The sequence below is a fragment of the Branchiostoma belcheri genome, unplaced genomic scaffold, assembly GCF_001625305.1.
Source record: "Branchiostoma belcheri isolate BF01 breed outbred unplaced genomic scaffold, Haploidv18h27 scaffold16, whole genome shotgun sequence".
Classification (NCBI taxonomy): domain Eukaryota; kingdom Metazoa; phylum Chordata; class Leptocardii; order Amphioxiformes; family Branchiostomatidae; genus Branchiostoma; species Branchiostoma belcheri.
The window spans coordinates 503300-523621 of NW_017803046.1; the positions used below are offsets into that span (position 1 = coordinate 503300).

Genomic DNA, 20322 nt, shown 5'->3' on the forward strand with positions numbered 1-20322 from the left:
AAGTCCCGGCACATCCCAGCTACAGTTCAACAGGTTCGCACAGATCATCTACAGTATCAGGACCACTCGGACCATTGCAAATCTGGTTGACCAGGGATTGGGCCAAGTTGACCAGGGATTTGGGCCAAGTTGACCAGGGAGTGGGGGTTTTGAGCCGAGTTGACTGGGCCAAGTTGGTAAATGATCCGAGTCGTCTGACATTCATGATCTACTCATCACGAAATCTACAACGTACACAAGCAACTCACGAGCAATTCTCGTGAGACGACAACAACAACAGCAAGAACAAAACACACTGTTGTCACATTTGCAAGACAAACCAAAACAAGCGCACGGTCTGTTCATACTGTACCAAGAACACCACAATCTTTCCATCTCAATCTTTTTCCAGGACCTCATATCCCTGCTACAACTACTACATTGTACATCTACAGAGGAAAGATTCTACACGCTTTCTTCTAATTAAAAGTGGACATTTCAAAAGATGATACCAAAAGGTTACTTACTGATAAAGCGAGGCATACTGTGTCTACAGGAGTTTCTTATACATGTCTATGATTCATAAATGATACTGCACAGCAAGAGACATCTACCTGTGTACAGTATTTTCTGTCTCGCTTGACCTCTAAGTCTATCTTCACTGAAGCTACATTAGCTGCATTATACACACTCAAGTCAACAACCATCCACATTACCACATAAGTTGCTGCTGGTCTGGTCGTGCTACACACAACCAGTTACCGCACTTTGGAATGTAATGAAGTATGCATTGTAGAAAACATATCATACTCAAAAAATAATAATAATAATAAATAAAGAGGAATATTTCCTGTCATTTTTGGTAGAGCATGTTGTGTTAATGTCTAGGGAACAGACCTCTGTTCTGGCCTGATATTGCAAGCCCCCGTCACACATTCAGGATCTTGCCCCCGAAAACCAGCCAACCACGTTCGGCTGATCTTCGGGAGCAGTCTGACCAGATGTAGACCACGCCTACCTTTCTACACAAATCAAAAGGTATTTGAGTTACATTTGAGTCATATTTGACCCCCAAACACATCCCGTAAACTGCTGACTTACTCCCAAATTTTGTCTGGTGTTCTGCTGACTTACAGCCAAAAATCAGCCATGGCCAAACTTCCTGACCAAAATGTTTTAAACATTTTGAAACATTTGGCTGGCGCTAACCTGGTCAAACACCAGACGACCTTGCTCCTGACCTACTCCTAACCATGGTTGGGGGGAGTTCGGCTGGTGTTCGGGAGGAAGACTTAGTATTCATGATTGTGTGACAGGGGCAGATGGAAGAAATCTTATTCAAGACCTCAGTGTCATCCCTGCACTTATAATAAGACGAGGCCATATACATGTAGACTTGCTTCTTACATTCTCTGTGACCCGGAGGGGGAAAGAAAATAATTTGCTTGCATTGCAATATGACACTGCTAGCTTTCTGCTCACTTCCACGTGGAGTTCGGCTAGTGTTCGGAGAATTAGTGAATGTGTGACGGGCTTTTAAGAGCATCTCTTTCCCCATATCTGATCATGGTAGCATTACAGCTGCCCCCACTCATTTGTGAGGGGCTTTCCTGAGTGCTCTCAAGTTTCCTTCATCTAAACCTTCCTGAAAGAAAATTCTTCTTTGTCTAAGGCCTTAAGAGAAAGTAACACTGCATATTTTGTATATATATATAACTGACTACAGACCATGATGTTGACTTGAGGGCCACAGACTGTTACTAGGCGTAGAAAAAAAAAGTGTTGTGTTTCTATATTTCTGACCAGCCCTATAAAAACCTGCCTTTTTTGCTGCTTGTATTAGGCTACAAAATTTTTGATCTGACATCTTAAGTTCAATATGGAACCCTGTAAATTTCTCAAACGTCATTTCACGAATTTTCAGAAGCAATATTTTTCAGTAAACCAGGTGAAATATCTGTCAGATCATTTAAACAAAATCTATTACATGAAAACTAGAATTTGGAAAAAAAATTGAAATGCCTACCTACCAACCCTACTTTTTGTCAGGACTGAAAACCGTAAACACAACATTAGTTTTTCTAGGCCTTATGACATAATTTCAAGGGAATAATCACTCCTGTAGAGAACTAAAATTGACTGATTATCGATAGTGTCACTGCATGATTTAAATAAGTTGAGCCTTGGAAAAGAAGGTGGGGCGTTAAACAAATAACAATTATGCCCTGAGGTAAATATATGACTGTAGATGCACTCCAACAGGTGGTCATGTACATTAGAACTAACACATCTTACAGTTTGGTAACTGCTCTTCATGGAATACAAAAAGTACCAGAACTCAATATTTAAAACTAAATTGTATAAGAGGCACTTTGAATTGCCTTATATCCCACTACTTATTCCAACCAGGACCTTATACAATGACACAAAACAATGGTAATGATATCCAAGGTACCAGTGAAAAAGGATACAAACATTGATTAGATGTAGTATGTTCATTTTAGATATAGACATTGATGGGTTAGCTTTAAAATTGCGCTCTTTAAATGTATAAATGCTGTTTGATTGCAAAATACTGATGTTTAAGAAAATAACGTCAAATGTGTCAGTAGGCAAAGGTTTGAAAAAATATTTGAATGAAAAGACTAGACTTGTACCCATGGTTACAAACTTCCGATGGTTTGGAATGTTATTGCAATTTATAGGAAGTGTCAATAAGTAAAATATGACCATGCTTTTTTTAATTTTTCTTTAGTTAGGTGCCTGGAAACTGCATTTGCAAATGTCAGTTGCATTGACCAGAATTATTTTTGAATGCAAATTTACTGTAAACCAGGCATATCCAGTTCACAAGGAATTTCAAGATTAGAAAATGTTTTGGTGTCAAATATGACCATTTTAACACCTCTTCCATCTTCCATGTACTTGTAGATTATGAATTAGTACAACTGGAAATGACCTAATAGTATTGACGTTGTACTGATGCTATACATACCTTGTACCTGTGTTTCCACATACTACAAATGACCAAGTCCTGCTATACAAGTAATACAACACGCGTACATGTACCTTTAGTCAGTATGGTATGAAAAAAATTTCCCCATCAATGTTGTATTGGCTCTTGTTCGTCGTCTGCGGAACTGTCCGTGTCCATTTTGACGTCCTCAGAACGACAACTGTCGTCTGAATTTTTCCTGCAGGAGGTAGCACCAATAGGCAGAGTGGAATTCAGCTGCTCATGACTAATAGTGGATGAATACGCTATGTGAGCCTTTGGAATGTTTCCCTCGAAGCCTGCCTCGGATATATCCGTCCATCTGCTGAGTTTTCCCTGGACGCACCCCGGGTGGGTGCTCCCACCGTTACAGGAGGGGGGGAAGGGGGCGTTTTGGAGCCAGGTGGCGATCCGGTCGTGGGTACCGTTGTTTCGGGAGGTTGCACAGCTGCCGTGGTGGAGCTTGTCGTCTGCTTTGGGATCCAGTTTTGCTGTGACGTCGTCAGGCTTGGAGCATTCTTGTGAGGAGACTGTCCTGGCCGTGGGAGAAGCACTATGCCCTGTGCACACAACACAAGCGTGTGTTAGCTATTAAAAGCTCATCTGTCTTGCAAGCTTGGTGCATTTCATAATGAAGTTAGTACATTGTAATTTTCAGTCGCACATACGTCGACCTTCTTCGTGAGTGAAGGTCAGGTGCTCAGAGAAATTGAATCACTTCACTTCTGAAAAAGGTTGACATGTGCCAATGAAAATTTGAGTATCCATAACAACAGAAGTTCATCATTACCTGAGTGTAAGTCTGTAGTGCGGCTGCTCCCATTGTAGCACACGGAGCCGACAGTTCCGTTGACCCTGGCACATCCCCCGTCCTTCAGGACCTCCACAGGAGGGCTGCCCACGTCCACCAGCCGGGCAGATAGAGTGGGGCCGCTAGAATTCACTATTGCCGAGAGGACGGGCCCGTTCAGAGACTTCAACTTGGAGTGGAAGACGTCGCTTCGGTCCAGCTGTATCGACGTCAGGATGTCCTCGGTGGACGGGGCGTCGTGGAGCGAGATTATCGTCATGGCGGCGCGGTACGTGTCCAGCGGAGACCGGACAAAGGGAATGTGGTTGCACAGTTTGGTGCCATCCCATTGGCCCGAGTGGCTGGCGGAGTGGCCTGGAATGTTGTTGGAGGGTCCCGGCTCCTCGAAGCGGATGTCCCCGCTACCGGACACCTCGGCGAAGGTCGTCGGGTCGTCGTCGCTCTGACTGTTGGTCCTGTGGCTGGAACTGGTCTCCGACTCCACCCCAGGGGAGGTCGGCAGGGGGTCGTTACCGGGCGGGGGGGCCTGACGGTAACCGGGCGGGTCCATGGCGGCCTGTCCCGACATCTCCACGTCTTCAGGCTGGCTCTCTGCGAAGGCCACAGCAGCGGCTGCAGCTTCTGTAAACAACAACAACAACAACACCGTAAACTTGACTGGCCAGAACAGACTGACAATGTTTAAGGGGTACCTAAACATACATAGGGGTACATGTACCTATCCCGTGGGTTGATTTCTTCCTTACCTGCCTCGGCCAGTTCGGTGGCCAGCGCTCCGTTCCACCTCTGCTTGTTGACCCGGAGATGGTTGATCATGTGCCGGGCCAGGCGGGTGGGGCTGAACCTCTCCCACTGGACAAACAGGGGCTCCACTATGAACTGGATGAAACCTGAAACAACCAACATGCTTTTGTTTGTTTGTTTGCTTGTTTGTTTGTTTGTTTGTTTGAACCATTATTGAACCTCCAGGCTGTCTTTCATTGAGGTCATGACAGAAGAGGTAAAGGTATACATCTATAACAGAGATACAGTAAAGTTTATTATTTCATAATCCAAATAGGAGGAATCAAAGGAAACTTGATTGCCTGTCTAAAAGCGGCCTTTCATCATTGACAGACTGCTGGGCCAATTAAGCAACTTCATAACTAAGGAAGCAATTACTGTAGGCTTTTTGAAGTTTTAACATGAAAGTATGCTTCACCTGTCTGGATCCTGGAGATGGTGTCCCTGTACCTGTCACAGGAGTTGGCTATATCAACCTTCAGTTTCCTCTCCTGGTCACCTACAGATGGGGCAATATGTCATCATGTCAGTGTGGAAAATACGTGTGACTTGTGTTGAATCAAAAGTTTTAACTTTAAACGTGTGACCTAATTTTTTCAGAACTGAAACAGGAAACACAACAGGGTCAGTAGGTGAGAGATTACCTTTTTTTGTCTTTTTTTCTTTTAATTAAACTTTGGCAATCTCTAAAGTGATTCAGCTTATACAAATAAAATAAAACTTGATACATTTTTTTCCTAGGCCTAACATGTGCTGTGTTGAGAAGTGGCCTGACCTTGGTTGTGGAACTCGTCTGTAACCCTCTCGCTCCACCTCCGGCTCACCTTCCACGTACGGCACGGGTTGCTCACGTCGGCACATTTCAGCGCAATCTACGGGACATACATGTACATCGCATACCGTTACATCATACATCATAGCGAGAGGCTATTTATAATGCTCACCCACCACCAGCTCTTTTTCTGCCATTTCTAGGTACTAGGTTTAGTACAGAGGTTGGTTTATAAGATGTTGTAACTTACATTGTACGTTGTTAGGTGTTCCTTACAGGAAAGTCTCTGTTAAATAAACACTTCCCTTTTTCCACCTGCATTTGTTTCTCTGTTGTCTGAGGGTTTTTTTTAATGGTACAAAATTTAATGTTATTGGTGGTTTGATGATGACATTGTTACCTGTAAGGTGAAGTGTCTGCTAGCTGGTAGATGGAGGGTCAGGTCTCCCTTGTCCAAGTATTGCTAAAACACAGAACATCACAAACATTAATAACTTCAAAATGAACTTCATGTTCACCCTGTTTTCATTTTCTTTTAGAAAAATGAAATCTTGAGCTAAGTATTAGTATTCTTTTTATAAATTATACATATACACCACTGTAACACTGTTCTAGCCAGAATCCATCTTTCCATCATTTGACAGAACTTTGCTGCTCATGATGGACAAAAATTTTGCCCAATCCATCAACTTTGACAAACAAAAATCGAGTCAACATATGGTGATGTCATTAAACAAAGCTTTTAAGTCTACCAGCAAAATTTGCCCAAAATGTAACCAGGTCTGGATTTCAAAATTTTCCAGACTGAAAGAAAATTCCCCTGAACCACCCTAATATTGCCACACCTTTCGCTCTCGACATATTTGTTTCATCAACAAAATTGAGATGACGGGGGAAAAGGCTAGCTAGAACACTGATATACAATACAACAAGCTTCTGTTGGGCATTTCTTTTCTAACATGAGGAATATAACATTTCAGTGGGTAGCACTTGACAAAAGAACAGAACTATAGACATTGAGACTCACCTTAAATGACGTTACAAACTCGTTTTGTCGACTGATGTCTGTTGCTAAGATCAGCGATTGGATTTGGCACTCAAAGTCTTGCCTGAAAGAAAAAACACAAACATGTTCATTCACAAGACTGAGGATCACAAATGTTAAGAAAGATTCTTAATATGTTTACCTTCGCATTTTTGCTCTCTTTTTCTTCTTCCTCTTCTTCTCCAAACAAATAAGATCAATGGCCTGAACCAGACGTCTGTCACCATGGTAACTGGTGTTGGGTTACATCATGTTGCAATTTTATAGCAGGAGGGATTTAGACTCCTGTCACTATATATTTGAGTTGAATGTGTTTGAATAAGAATTAACAGAGCAGACCATATGCAAAGGTAAACATTGTGCATTCGCTTTGCAAAATTAATGTTACATGTACTTCAAAGTTCTAGTCAGACTCTAACAATTTTGGAATACACAACAAACCAAGAACAACAGCAACAACAAAAGGAAAACAACACAAAAAGTCATTGGCTGAGAAAAAAATAAGAAGTTTTTGGCTAGGACCATGTTTGTGGTTCTGACCTTTCTTGTAGAGATAAGTGATTTAGCAGCCCAGTAGTCCGGAGCAGTGCCACACAGCCTCTCCAGTGGTGGTGTTCCAGGACAGAGTGGTTCTGGGAAGGGAAGCATATCTCACTTAATATGATTCATATATTCGAACTGCGCCTGCGCGCAGCCCAGATTTTTCGTAATTTTCGTTGGATGTTTGGTCAACATTGCATCAGAATTTCGCCTGTAAAAGATAATTATCTTGTCCGACATAACATTATTTTTTTTTAAACTACAGACAGAGTGCTAACTTTATACGACCTTAAATGAGACGTTCTGCCTAAGTGCTATGCATAATATATTACAGACTTTACACAGGTGCAGTAAACTACCCACCTACCAAGTTTCATTACAATCCATCCATAGCTTCTTGAGTCATCCGATCATCGTGCAAAACCACACTCACACACATCATACAAACGCTACCAAAAACATAACCTTCTTGGCAAAGGAAAAGAAAGTCTTGGCAAACTTTTCTGATGGAACCTACGTTGTAGAGTGTTGCCAGGTAGTTGCCAGTCTTTCTCAGAAACTCCTGGTTGACTCCAGGGTGGTCCAGGTCGTGAGTGATGGCCGCTACCACAGCTGACAGGACTTCCAACGGCGTCAGCCTGGCTCCGAGCTGCGCCAACAACAATTGGGAACCACGTGATTACGCAATTACGGGTCACTGTATCTAAACCTTCATTTCAACATGTTTGGGACTTACCATATGACTCTTCAACTGAGATCACAGTATGTAATTCCTTCATTTCAACATGTTTGAGATTTAGGCCACAACAATTCAATTTGTTGGTCCACGGATTTGCCAACGTCATTTTTTTCTGATTTGCAAAAAAAAAAAAACTTTCAGGCTTAATAAACTCCTAAATGTTTATATTTTGGCCCCAACAGTTGAAGGAGGTCCCTCCTCTTCAGAGTTGTTACAGTTTTTCTATCTATCGATGCAATGGTTTGATTAAAAGTTTAAAATTCATTGCTGTAATTTACATACAATTACAATCCAACCTGGTATGTTGATTTCATGGCTCCTAACATATCATTAAGTTATCATAGGATGCTTAGGCCTGTTTTTATTTTCTAATTTTTTTTTTGCCCTGTCGCTTCAGATTTTTTCTGAATTTACGTCCTGAAAACAGAACAAAAAGACTCTTCTTTTAACACAACCAAGATTGGTATTTTATTCAGCCCACGTTTCAGTGACCTTCAGAATCTGTCACCTTCCTCAGAGCAATTCTGACTGGTTCACATTGCAGTACAGGTGTCACTGCAGATATACATGTAGATGCATTGCAGAAGAGTCTTTTTTTCAGTGGCTTTATGAAACTATTCACAGATCCTTCAGAACAATTTATTTTGTGAACAGATTCTCCTGACAACCTGACAAGTCTTTATTGAACATCTGTATCTTCAGTGTCTTCCACTAAATTAGTTTTGCACATAACGGTGCAACGCTTGATCATGCACGTAATTGCTTCTTGAGGATTGTTTTCTAACCGAATTTATAAAGCGTAACAAACTGCAAATTAAGGGAACGTGTGGCTATAAAACATACAAATTTCAGCCATATCTTACAGCATATCTTTAAAGGCATAATTCAAATTCTGCACATTCAGGGCAACAAACCTGAATTTTTAAAGTAAATTTTCTGGTCATTCTTTTTAATGTTATGATATCTGTGAGGCAAAAATGTGATGTCGCTGACAGAAAATGGTTGTTTGTTTTATATCATAGGCTGGTTCTAGCTATTTATGGGCCGTACTTAAAAAATAAAGACATGTCTCACGTAGCATGTTTTGGGACTAGAAAACGCTTCAAGTATCAAATGAGCTAAGAAATGACAGTAAATGTCAACATCAGGCAGATATCCTAAATTTAAATTAAATCCAGAATATTTTTTGCTTTGCCAACCTGATTTTGGACGCCTTTCAGATTCCAAAGTAGTCACCATGTAGCTATAATGAAATCCTAAAACTAAAAAGATAAGCACTTAGTAGAATATTCATCAATCAGCAGTGACTGACTGAGCAAGCATGTCCTCCAAATTTTGGATGTCAACTGTACGTTCTGATCACAGAGTGATCTAGTCTCGCAAGAACACGAGACTCAATCAAGACTTGTGAAGATCTTCTAGTTTCCCCTGCCTCCTTACGGAGCAAGGGAAAGTAGGACTTGGGCAGATCCCGACCTCTAAAATTTGAAGGTACATGTACATGTATGACTGTGCTTGCTACCTTTCAAAACAGTCACTGATTGATGAACATTCTACTAACTGTTATCTACTATACATGATTGATGAAACTCTTCAACAATAAAAAGGCTTGTTTCCACCTACTTTTCGTTCCCTAAGGAAGCAGTGCATAGCCTGTGTGACGTCTGCTGCGTGCAATGCATTGTGGTAAGGGTTGTTGTTGTAGTTCTCCTCCACGAGGGCTGGGGGGACAGGTTGGGCACAGAAATTAGCAGAAAACTTGCAACTTAAACATGTATATAGAACACAACACAGTGTATTCCGCATCACCGGAGGTAACAGCCAGACTGCGGGTTGGATTGCCTGACAGCCAACGGCCGGAGGGAATATTCCACATCACCCTCTGTCCAAGCCCTCCCATGGGTTGGGATCTCCCTCTGGCCTTTGAGCGATCTGACCCACGGTCTGTCTAGTACTTTGGGTGATACAGAATACAATGTACATCATATAATACATCATATGCAAGCATGTCCTTCTGTCATCCTTCAATGGTTGAACTTGAAGACTACAAAATTGTACTTATATTACGTGCTGGTAATTAACTACTGTATGTAGTATGTTCTCCTTTTCACTGACACTGAAAATTTTGTAATACAGCTACCTTCAAGCAGTGCCATCAAGATAGTGTTAGTTTCTCCCAACTGATACAAAACTGTAATGTCACACTGTTGAGGTCTACATGTGCGATACTTACAGAGGAACTGGGTGAGTTTGACAATGTCGAGGTTGAAGGTTTGGATGAGGTTGTGGTGCTGGAAAAGGTGGATGGACAGGTGGAAGAGTGACCTCCCTGAAACATGCAACATACAAACATGTTAAACTCCATCCAGGCCACTTAGGCGAGGTTGATTTCAGTATATGGATGACATCCTCTGGGGACTCCCAAAACTCATGCGAGCGTGCAAATAAAAAGTTTGTATTGAAAACTGATTTAGGATTTAGTGACTACTCGTCATCTACATTAATTTTGTCTAACCAAATTAAATTTGAGTTAAATTTGAGTCAAATCTCACTGCCAACCACGCAACCAGCCAACCATGGCCAAACCTCCCGTATATAGATTCTGAAACATTTGGCTGGTTTGCAATTGAACAGTATCCGAACGCCAGCCGACCTTGCTCCTGACCTACTCCTAACCATGGTTTGGCTAGTGTTACACAGAGGCCATATTCTGCTGTGTGCCTTAGCATAACAGAGTTCGAAATACAAAGGTGCAATGTGCAAATTGCACGTAATTTTCAAGATTTGCACCTAAAAATATTTTGAATGTGCAATTTTGCACCTGGACAATACCGATATATCATGTTTGCACTGCGTATCTCCAAAGTTTCTTGCTGTGTCGGCATCGCGCTGGGCGCATGGCAGCCATATTGTTTTCTTTACTGAACATCCTGGGAACAAGCTGCTCTCGTCCCCAGGTGAAGACGCGAAGGCATTACGTAATGATTTACCTAATATGGCAAGACGCGAAGGCCTACGTAGCTGATTTACCAAATATGGTGAGACCCGCGAAACTTGTTGCCCGATGTGGTACGAAGTCCTTCGGCAGAGTAATTTCGGCTTTTTCGTCCAATTTTCGGTAAAATTCGGTGAAAAACAGAGTTTTCAGATTTCCCAGCATTCAGTGCTACCCAGGAAATTTGTAAAGCATGAAGAAGGGCCCATGAAGAAGGGGTCGATTTTCAAGTTCTTTTCACGGGCCCAGCCGGCATCAGAGGCTGGTGCAGCCGGTGGCGGTGGACCAGAGGCTGGTGCAGCCGGGGGCGGTGGATCGGGAGATGCCACCGGGTCCACCGTCTCCGAGGATCCCGCGGCCGATGTTGACGACGCGCCCCCAGAGGAGGGGGAGGGGAGCGCCAAGAAGCAAAAATTAACCGGACATTAATTTTTTACTAAGCAGTATTTTTTTACCTTATATCGTGCACGATATTTAAGGTAAACAAATATGCAAAATAAATGAAATTTATTGCTCGCATACTGTTGGTAATTTTTTTTATGACGAGTGAGAGGGCCGGGGGTCACTAGCGGCGTCCTTTGAAGCTAATGCCGACAAATTTTTTTTTGTTGTCTTTTTTTTTATAAACACAGATGATACTTGCATTGTTCATGTTTTGTTTGGTCCCTTCTTTTTAATGTATACTAAAACTTCTATATGCAGTGGCAGGCTAAGAAGGTTGATACACAGTAAAACAGTTCCAAACCTAAAGATGCAAGGCTAAATATAATTTTGCACATAAATTTTTCAAATTGCACCTAAAAATTTTGCCAATGTGCAATTTTGCACGTACCTGAAAAAAAGTATTTCGAACCCTGGCATAGACACCAAAATGATAGGTCTGAATCACGTTGGCCAGGGAAATTAATTTTTCTAAAAAGGTGGCGTGGCTCATAACTCTAGATGGCGTCTCATCAAAATTTGCATATATTATTATCTTGCACTAAGGTACATTATGTACATGTACTTACACAAAAAAATCAATGACCATAGGATACCCTAAGACCACCTTAAATGTATGAATGCTTTCTCCACTTACCATTGGTGAGTTTATCCAGCATGAAGATGTCAAAATCCCAGTCGGTTACAGTTGTCAGCAGATGCTGTAGTGAGAAATTTGCATACATTAATAAAAGTTAATATAGAACAGGGGTATTTTCTTTTCCTTAGTTAAGTTTTAACATCTTTGGGGGAGAGTACCAGTCAGACCCCTCACTGTGGTTATGTCTATATTCAGACTCAATGAGCAGCTTGCGCCATGGAAATAATGTACCTGTACCTGACCCCTACGCTGTAAAATAATTCTGGTGAGAACCCTGTGTATATTTACAGCAATCATGAATGTCATTGAATAAACCTTGTGCTTAGAGGGGAGCAAGCTAGACTTGCTAGTTCATGTATATGTGTCACACATAAACTTGTCCTTCTGTACCTGACCCCTTTGCTGTAACAAAAATATTCTGGTTGAAACTCTGTTGTATACAGCAATACTTGCATGAGTGTCATTGAAGAAACCTTGTGCAGGGGAGCAAGCTGACTTGCTAGTTGGATGTATATGTGTCACGTATGGCTAATGGCCCATGGAACTGGGCCAAGGTTGCATTAGGTGGAGTCGTGGAGACAAATCAAAGGAAACCTTGAAGCCATCCAGTCAGTATGCACGATCGATGACACTGTGGGGCAAGGCCAAGTTTTCCTATCACTAAGGCCACACCAATTTCATTTGTTGGTTCTCAGATTTTTCCAGAAAAAATTGAAGCAACAGGGTGAAAAAAAAGATAAGTCAAAGGAAACCTTGGGGCGATCCAGTCTAATACAGTCTATGCACGATTGATGACACTGTGGGGCAAGGCCAAGTTTTCTTAGTTCACTAAGGCCACACCAATTTCATTTGTTGGTTCTCAGAAAAACAACAAATTTAATTGGTGTGGCCTAACAGTGCTAAAATATACAAGTTTCCGGCATACATGCCCCCTGTCTGGTATAACATGTAAACGTGCACAGGGACTCTCTCAGGGGAGAACATTGGCCATGAGATAGTTTTTCTCCCAACACAGACAGGACTGGTTTAGTCTACAAGTTACAACTGTACGTCGGCAGAAGTCAAGTGACCATTGACTTTTGTCTCATGTCAGTTTCAGAAAATGCGCATGCAAAAATTATCACGTTTTTTTGCAAATGCACGTGAGAGAGTTGAAACCCAAGACAAACTGGTCGGTTTGAGAATCCATGTCACCACTGTTTGAAAAATTTATGGCATTATGACCCATCGACTGGTCGCCATGGGAAGGGATCTGGCCTTTGGCGGACCCAACTCGTGGGGCCGCGGTCGCGTTGGCCAGGTGGCCGCTCGCTTAATGCTTGCAGCAATGGGGAAAATTTTCAGGACATGTCCTCAATTTCAGTATACTACAGTCAGTGACGATAGTGGTGATTGTGTTAATTATTACAAAAAGGGACAACGGCTTGTTATTCCAATTAAATTAAAATTTTGATTACGACTGTTTTGATTCGAATACTAACTCTAAAAGGTGTAGCTACTCTGTACCCAGTATTGTCTAATTATATCTGTTGGGTCACCAATAGCCTCCTGTGCAGGCCTGTGAGAGGGTGGGTGTTTTGAAAATGGGTTTTGTAGAATAGTTAAAACGTTCTTTTGCTGATTGGTTTTCCGATCAATGGCGGGCAAAAGAACACGTCAACAATTCTGCGAAATCTTCCAGTATTAAAATACCCGCTCGCTCGGAGGCCTGAACCGGAGGCTAGGTCACCTATGCAGGAGAGCTCTGAGCTGGTACAGCTCATTTACATATCCAGTCACATTTTCTCACAGACTGGTGGATGCATCAAGAACTTGTCTGTCAAAACATGTAAGGATTTCCACACACACACTCAACAGGTTAGTTTTTTTACAAACATCCACATCTCTGTCTTCCTCTGTTGCTGGTCTTCCTGAATCTTAGTTTTGTCTATTTTCTTTTGCCCGTTTACATGTAAATATCCTAAGATTCCGACAAGCAAAATACCCCTAGAAATACATTTGTAACATGTACATGTACGTCATACTTTCTTAAGTATACAATTTGCATTAACATTAAAGGTCCAGAACAAGCTGCTAGGGGGACAAAACCCACACCACTTATTCCTGACAGGAAAAGCTATCTGTCAACCAAAAATCCAAGACCTTAGCATGTTCATATCAAAAGAAAAAAAATGGAAGTTCTGTTGCAGTACCAAGGTCAGCCACCAGGAGGCCTATATTTTACCTTGGCCTTTGTCTTCCTACACCCTACCAACATACCAAATATCACCACAATCCATGAAGGCGTTCTGAAGTTATGCTGACTACAATGTATGTTTAGGGAAATGCTTATTTGCTTTGTTGTAGCCCTAAAGTCAACAGAGTGCTGCTCAACTGCATTGTTAGTATAGTGCTTGCTTAAGGATAAGGGTTAGTCTAGTCCAGTTCATCCAGGATGTTGTTTTGCTGATTATAGAAACAGTGAATTGGTTATTATGAAAACATTGTGCCAGGCACACATTTCTGACACCCATAAAATAGCATTTCAGAAGGTCAAGATTTCAAACTTTTAGGAAGGGACCCCTCCCTGGATTCTTGGGCCTCCCCCCCTTGAATTTTCTAGCACTTCTGGTACAACACCTTGAACCTCCAGCTCTTGACATGAACAAAATTGAGATGCTGGAAAAAAATACTAGACTGTCCATAGAACATTGCGGGAATGGAAGATCCCACTGTATAGTGGTGTGAGGTTGCGAAAACTCACCTGTTCAAACATGGATTAACAATACGAGGAACAAAAAAAGGTCAAACTACATTGTATGTGCGCTCCCTGGGAAAATGTTGAAATCTTGATCCTCTGAAATGCCGTGTCCTGCATTTTTTGGACAAATTTTTCTAAGCTTTGATACGTCGGTGAAGGTTATTAGACATCCAGGTAATGAGATTAGCCAAAAAAACAGTTACTCAAGTCAAGCAAATCTTCAGTGTCACCGACGAAAGGTAGTGGATGCTACTCAAAACGTCTGACCGTTTTTAAAATCACATCCAGTTGTTTGAGTAACTGTTTCTTTGGCATAGACTAAGCTTAGTTTAATGAAATCTCTTTTCATACACCAATTTTTGTCTGTCAAAGTCTCTCAGCTTCGTCAAAGTAAAGTAAAGTAAAAAAGAAACGTACCCTTGCTTGCCCTGAGTATGCCTCGTCTAGGAGAGAGACCGTCTGCAGGGAGAGGTTGAGCCACCTTCTCCTGCGTTTCCACCGGTGTGTGTAAGACCTGAGGTTGCTGCGGGGGGAGTCATCACATTCTGGCGGGGGAACACAACAGGCAACACGTTATATAATGTCATACAAGTACATTTTTGTGTAAACTCAGTACATGGACCAGTGCAGGCTAGGTGCAGGAAGTACCTGCACAGCTCCAATTTTACCTGCACTGCCATTATTTCCAGTATTTCCAGCCAATATCAGTACTTTTCCCAGGGCTTTTGCCCCAAATTTTTTTGTGCACCCAATTTTTAGGTTGGGTGCACCAGTGCACCTACCGGTATTACCCAAAATGAATTTCGAGCCCGGATGATATGTACATTATTTTGCAGCAAGTGAGTGTGACCCAGTTATCTCAACTCTCCAGCACAAAAAAAGGTTGACAACTTCTCCAATGAATAAGAAACCTTCAGATTCAGAATACAAGTATTGTGCATATTATAACAATGGAGGAGGTATATTTGAGTTACCTTCAAAGGTTTTGTAGTCTATGTCAGGAAAAGAGCTCCTCCGTCGTTCTCTGCCGAGGTCAGGCTTGCTGCGTGTTCGCACATCACCTGTACAGGAAAACAACATTAACAGTTGTACCAGCTTCATTTCATACTGCATGTCAGCTACGTACTGTAGTGCTGCCTTAACCTACACGTTACAAACATGTTGGCAGAACGTACTGAACCTGCACAAAACCCTGATTTTTCATGGCTAGCTCCAAATGCTTCAAATTCAATAGGAGCTATGAATTTTGAACTTTTAATCAAACCACCACATTATGAAAAACTTAAACTTTTCTCCAACTCAAAATTTGACTCACCAGAAATTTTCGACCGAATCACTCAGTCTTCCTCAGCTATCTGACCCAAATGCTGACGTCACACGTGGGAAAAATCATGTGTCCACGGCATTTGGGTCAGATAGCTGAGGAAGACTGAGTGATTCGGTCGAAAATTTCTGGTGAGTCAAATTTTGAGTTGGAGAAAAGTTTAAGTTTTTCATAATGTAATTTACCAACTCAGATGAACTTTCATGCAAACCACCACATTGTTAGGTTAAAAACTATAACAACTAGGAAGACTAGGATTTTCCTCAACTGTTGGGACTAGTAACATATGAGCATTTTGGAGTTGATTTAGAACATGAAATTATACAATTGATCAAATTGGTGTGGGCTCTACATTTGTATAAGAAGAGACAGCCTTACCTAACATCCGTATGTAGAGGGCATTCTTGTCAGTCCTGTCAAAAGAGATTCCTCCACGCCTCTGTAATATCAAGAAAACACAGAATTACCACAAATTATCAACAATCCACATACAGCAGGGGGTTTTCTAAACAGGGGAATAAGTCCGCTCCTGTCCCTCATGTAACCAGTCAGCTCCCTCATATCAATTCTCACATTGAACCCTAAGTGGCTACTTACACACCATTAGTCTTTCTCAAAATGATAGTTTCCAGTAAAGATGTTAAAACAATACAGCAATGAATTTTAGCACTACAAACTGTGTTACTCTAAAATGATAAAAAAAATACCCCCTCGGCCACTTCGCTTCCTTGCCATGCTTGCAATCCGCTCCCTCGTGCTAAATTTTTCTAGAAAAACCGAAATACACCTACATTTTGTACATGTATAATATATATATAAACGTTAACCCAGTACATGGACCAGTGCAGGTTACTTCTGGTGCAGGTGGACATCAGAAATACTTGCACAGCTCCAATTTTACCTGCATATGCACCTGTACCCAGTATTTCAAACCCTGTGATGTGGTGTGTTCAACACCCTCCGACCTTTACGTTATGTCACAACCGGCATAATGTCAACGACCACAAGTAACCTTTCAATAGTCTGCAACACTCTGGTGACAATAACAAGATGTGACCATCATGTATCGTGAACAAAATATAACACAACGTGGTAAACTCTTGAGCTGGGCTGCCTTTTTTTCCCATATCAAAGAGGATAGCCAAGTAGTCAGAGACTTTAAGATTCCGAATCAAAAGACAAGGCCATTTAATATACATGTAATTCCAGGAATTGTACATTGTAAATCCAAGGATCGCCCCCCTACATTGTACATGTAGCTGCAGGGAAAATACCTGAGCCGCCCACAGTGAGTGTACGTCATCAGTGGCTATTGTTCCCACAACCCAACCCCTCACATTATCAGTCAGTGACATTAGGCCTGGCAAAATTAATGTTGCGTTTCCTATCATGGCCCTGAAAAAAATTGGGTGGATAGGTAGGGATTCGCTTCTCTTTTTTTTCGTTCACATTTTAGTAATGTTTACCTTTGCATGTGGTCTGGTTTGTAATTCTTACTCAAACACATTCCTAATCATTATATATGGTGACAAGAGTCTAAATCCCTCCTGCTATAAAATTGCAACATGATATAACCCAACACCAGTTACCATGGTGACAGATGTCTGGTTCAGATCTTTGACCTCATTTGTCAGAAGAAGAAGAAACAGATTAAAAACAGTATGTTTTCCTTCGGTAAACATAAATATTGATAATACAAAATAAAACATAGGTCTGATTATAAACCCACATTGCAGCCAGCTTATTATAGTTAATTTAACAATGAAATTCAATAGTACTTTTTTTCACTATCACACTTGCTTCCGCAGAATTCAAGAAACTTCTAACATTTTGCGAGTCACCTTGGTTATACCAGAGACGGCACGACTCCTTAGAAGCGGCTACATGTATTAACAGTAATCATATTAATCACTTATACCAAATCACGGCTAGCTTCACGGGTGTATTATGCACAACATTACCCACATCAGAATCAGCAACCATACAACAAAGAATTAAGCTTTGAAGTTATCAACAGGCAGCCTAATTCTATGTAATTCCACGCAAAAGGGTGCTGCAATTAGTGTAATGGGCAACCCAGATGTTAATAGGGTCTTTCTAGCACCTTTTTGCTCGAGATTTAGCTCTGGAGTACAGAGCCAGGGTGTACAATCATGTAGAGTAACAATTGGGTACATAGTTTCCATAAAATCAGTGCATTTGCCAGAATATACAACTTCTGTCCACTACGAGCAAATTTCATTCATTACTATTTTTTCATATCTAAATCTAATTTTTCTTACATATTTAGGCTGACTGAATGACATTTTGTACATAATTATATAGCAGGGGATCAAAAGGTTTGATCCGAGACCCTTGCAATTTATCTATCTATTATTTGCAAGTATTTATTGAAGACATTTGTGGAAGGATTGATTTAACACCTCAGGTGACCTCTAAGACTCTTCAAGAAATATGTCAAACCTGAGACCAGACTGTAAGATTTGAACCACTCACACCGGGAAGGATCCCTGTTCTTTTCAATAAGTGTGGTCAGGTGGGTTCTTTAACATACTTACTTAGGTACAAAATGTATGGCTCTTCTTAAACATGGGATCTCCAATACGATAGGACGTCCCTACCTGAAACTAGATACTCATTTACACCTGAGTCAAGTGAGGAAATAGGTGTTTTAAGTGCACGTGCCTTTCCCAAGGACACAGCCAATGGGGCTTGCCAGGGATTCGAACCCAGAACCTTCGGATTCTAACTTCTAAGTCAACAACTCTAGCTACAAAATGTATTACCACAAGGCCACCTTGCCAGTGGCCCACCTTGCAAAACTAGTATCAAAAAGTAAGCAGGAAGTAAAACGTACACGAAATAATATCAGCAAACTTGTCCTACCTCTTGTACAAAATCTGACTCTCTGACGGCCCCATCGGCAAACTGAACCATTTCAGAAGGATTCTCAGGCATGGTAAATGTGGGACAACCGCACAGAATCATGCTTCCTTACCGACTGGGAGGAGAGAAGAAAGTGGCTTTCTGGGACCAGTTACAAGACAACTGTGGAAGAAACCTTGACCCCCGCGACCCCTCGGTTGCTTGATGACACCTCCAAGTAATGGAGCAGGCCGATGCGCGTCACGTACACACTTGTAGCACGTACCACCCTGCTACAATGTTTTCAATGGTTCCTTCCAATCACAGCAAACCCCACTACCGGCTCTGCAACAAAAACATCTGCCAGGGGTAAAGGTTCAAATTCAAGGAAACCCGTTCCGTAAGCAGACCCGTGATAAGACTATAGGGTATCCAGCGTTAATTGGTCTTCTGCCATGCGATATATCCTTGTGGGACTGGTGTCCCTATCAGCGAGACTGGTCCGTGAACTAGTTAATAGACATTGATACTGCTTCTGGTACAAATCGTAGTAGTTTGAGGGACAAATTGCCAGACAAAAACATGGGATTAGCCACATGTGCATACGTGACCCGAAGATGTTCTACTTCCAGAGGCATTACAATGCTGTTCTGTTCGGAGAACACGATTGGATTTTCCGTGCAAAAAAATATCCTCAACTCCCATGGTTTTGGGCAGATATGGCTAAACCTGATGTCATACCATTTTCATACAATCACTACTCAACTACAACAATGTCTACAAGATATTTATATACAAACTTGACATTGTGCTACTTGAAACAATTCCACACTTTCCTATTCCTATCTACAGTACTTGAACAACGAATATAACTAATTATAAGCAAGAAAATAATCTTTCAAACATACATGTTAAGAGCCTTCGGGCATACACAGGGCAATCACAAAACTCAGGATTGACTGTCACACTACATTTACAAATATAGAATTTCGAAACCAGAAGATTTTTTAAAAATCATATTGACTTAAGGTTTTTTCCATTTTGATCCTATACGGAATATCAAAGAATATCAACATCATAATACACGACGTACTTTGTATTATAAAATATTGTGGTACAAGGCTACATTTGTACATGTAAGTTGATGTCAGTCCCAAAACTGGTTGTTGTATGCACTTAATCTGATGACATTGTCACTTCCTTATGAATGGGTATCTATCATTCAATGTATGGCAGAAGTTAGACCCAATAACATACAAAATCAAATCAGATATTATGTCAAATCCATTTTGTTTCCTAATTTGAGTAATAAAATGATTTAATACTTTGTTGGGAAAATGAATCTGGCCTGAGCCGGATTTGTCCTCAAATCAGCTTTGCATTGATTTCAGAACCCCAGTACTAGGTATGTGGCTTGGGCCATTACCTCCATGAAAAATGGAGATATTATACAATGTTTTCACTACAGTACTTGCTGTTTTCAAAGGTGTTTTTTTTTTCATTACATGACCTCCTTGACAGCTGGTGTTTTCCCTAAATAAAGAAAGGATTGCAAAAGAGCATCAGCGAGCGGTTGTCTGGGCAAATGGAATCCTTTTTTTCCATGACACACTTTCAATCAACCCCTCCCAAACAGTCGTAACTTGTACACAT

The 20322-nt window shown here is 41.3% G+C and overlaps 1 protein-coding gene across 6 annotated transcripts in view; it reads right to left on the reverse strand.

The window, feature by feature from the left end:
- Positions 1-149: 149 nt before the first annotated feature.
- The window catches only part of LOC109466089 (high affinity cAMP-specific 3',5'-cyclic phosphodiesterase 7A-like), a 29603-nt gene continuing 9430 nt past the window's right edge, over positions 150-20322 (reverse strand). For 4 of the 6 annotated variants that reach the window (XM_019763703.1, XM_019763701.1, XM_019763700.1 and 1 more), the window contains 15 exons: positions 16183-16243; positions 15455-15541; positions 14898-15025; positions 11738-11801; positions 9898-9993; positions 9288-9385; positions 7443-7574; positions 6926-7017; positions 6368-6449; positions 5741-5803; positions 5344-5440; positions 4987-5067; positions 4532-4675; positions 3765-4406; positions 150-3534 (listed from right to left, as the gene is read on the reverse strand). In XM_019763703.1, coding sequence (XP_019619262.1) covers positions 3083-3534; positions 3765-4406; positions 4532-4675; positions 4987-5067; positions 5344-5440; positions 5741-5803; positions 6368-6449; positions 6926-7017; positions 7443-7574; positions 9288-9385; positions 9898-9993; positions 11738-11801; positions 14898-15025; positions 15455-15541; positions 16183-16243 — 2319 coding nt within the window. In that variant the 3' untranslated portion in view covers positions 150-3082. Of the gene's footprint in view, positions 3535-3764; positions 4407-4531; positions 4676-4986; positions 5068-5343; positions 5441-5740; positions 5804-6367; positions 6450-6925; positions 7018-7442; positions 7575-9287; positions 9386-9897; positions 9994-11737; positions 11802-14897; positions 15026-15454; positions 15542-16182; positions 16244-16705; positions 16732-18690; positions 18851-20322 lie in introns of those variants that run through there. The other 2 variants (XM_019763702.1, XM_019763704.1) reach the window with 2 other exon arrangements.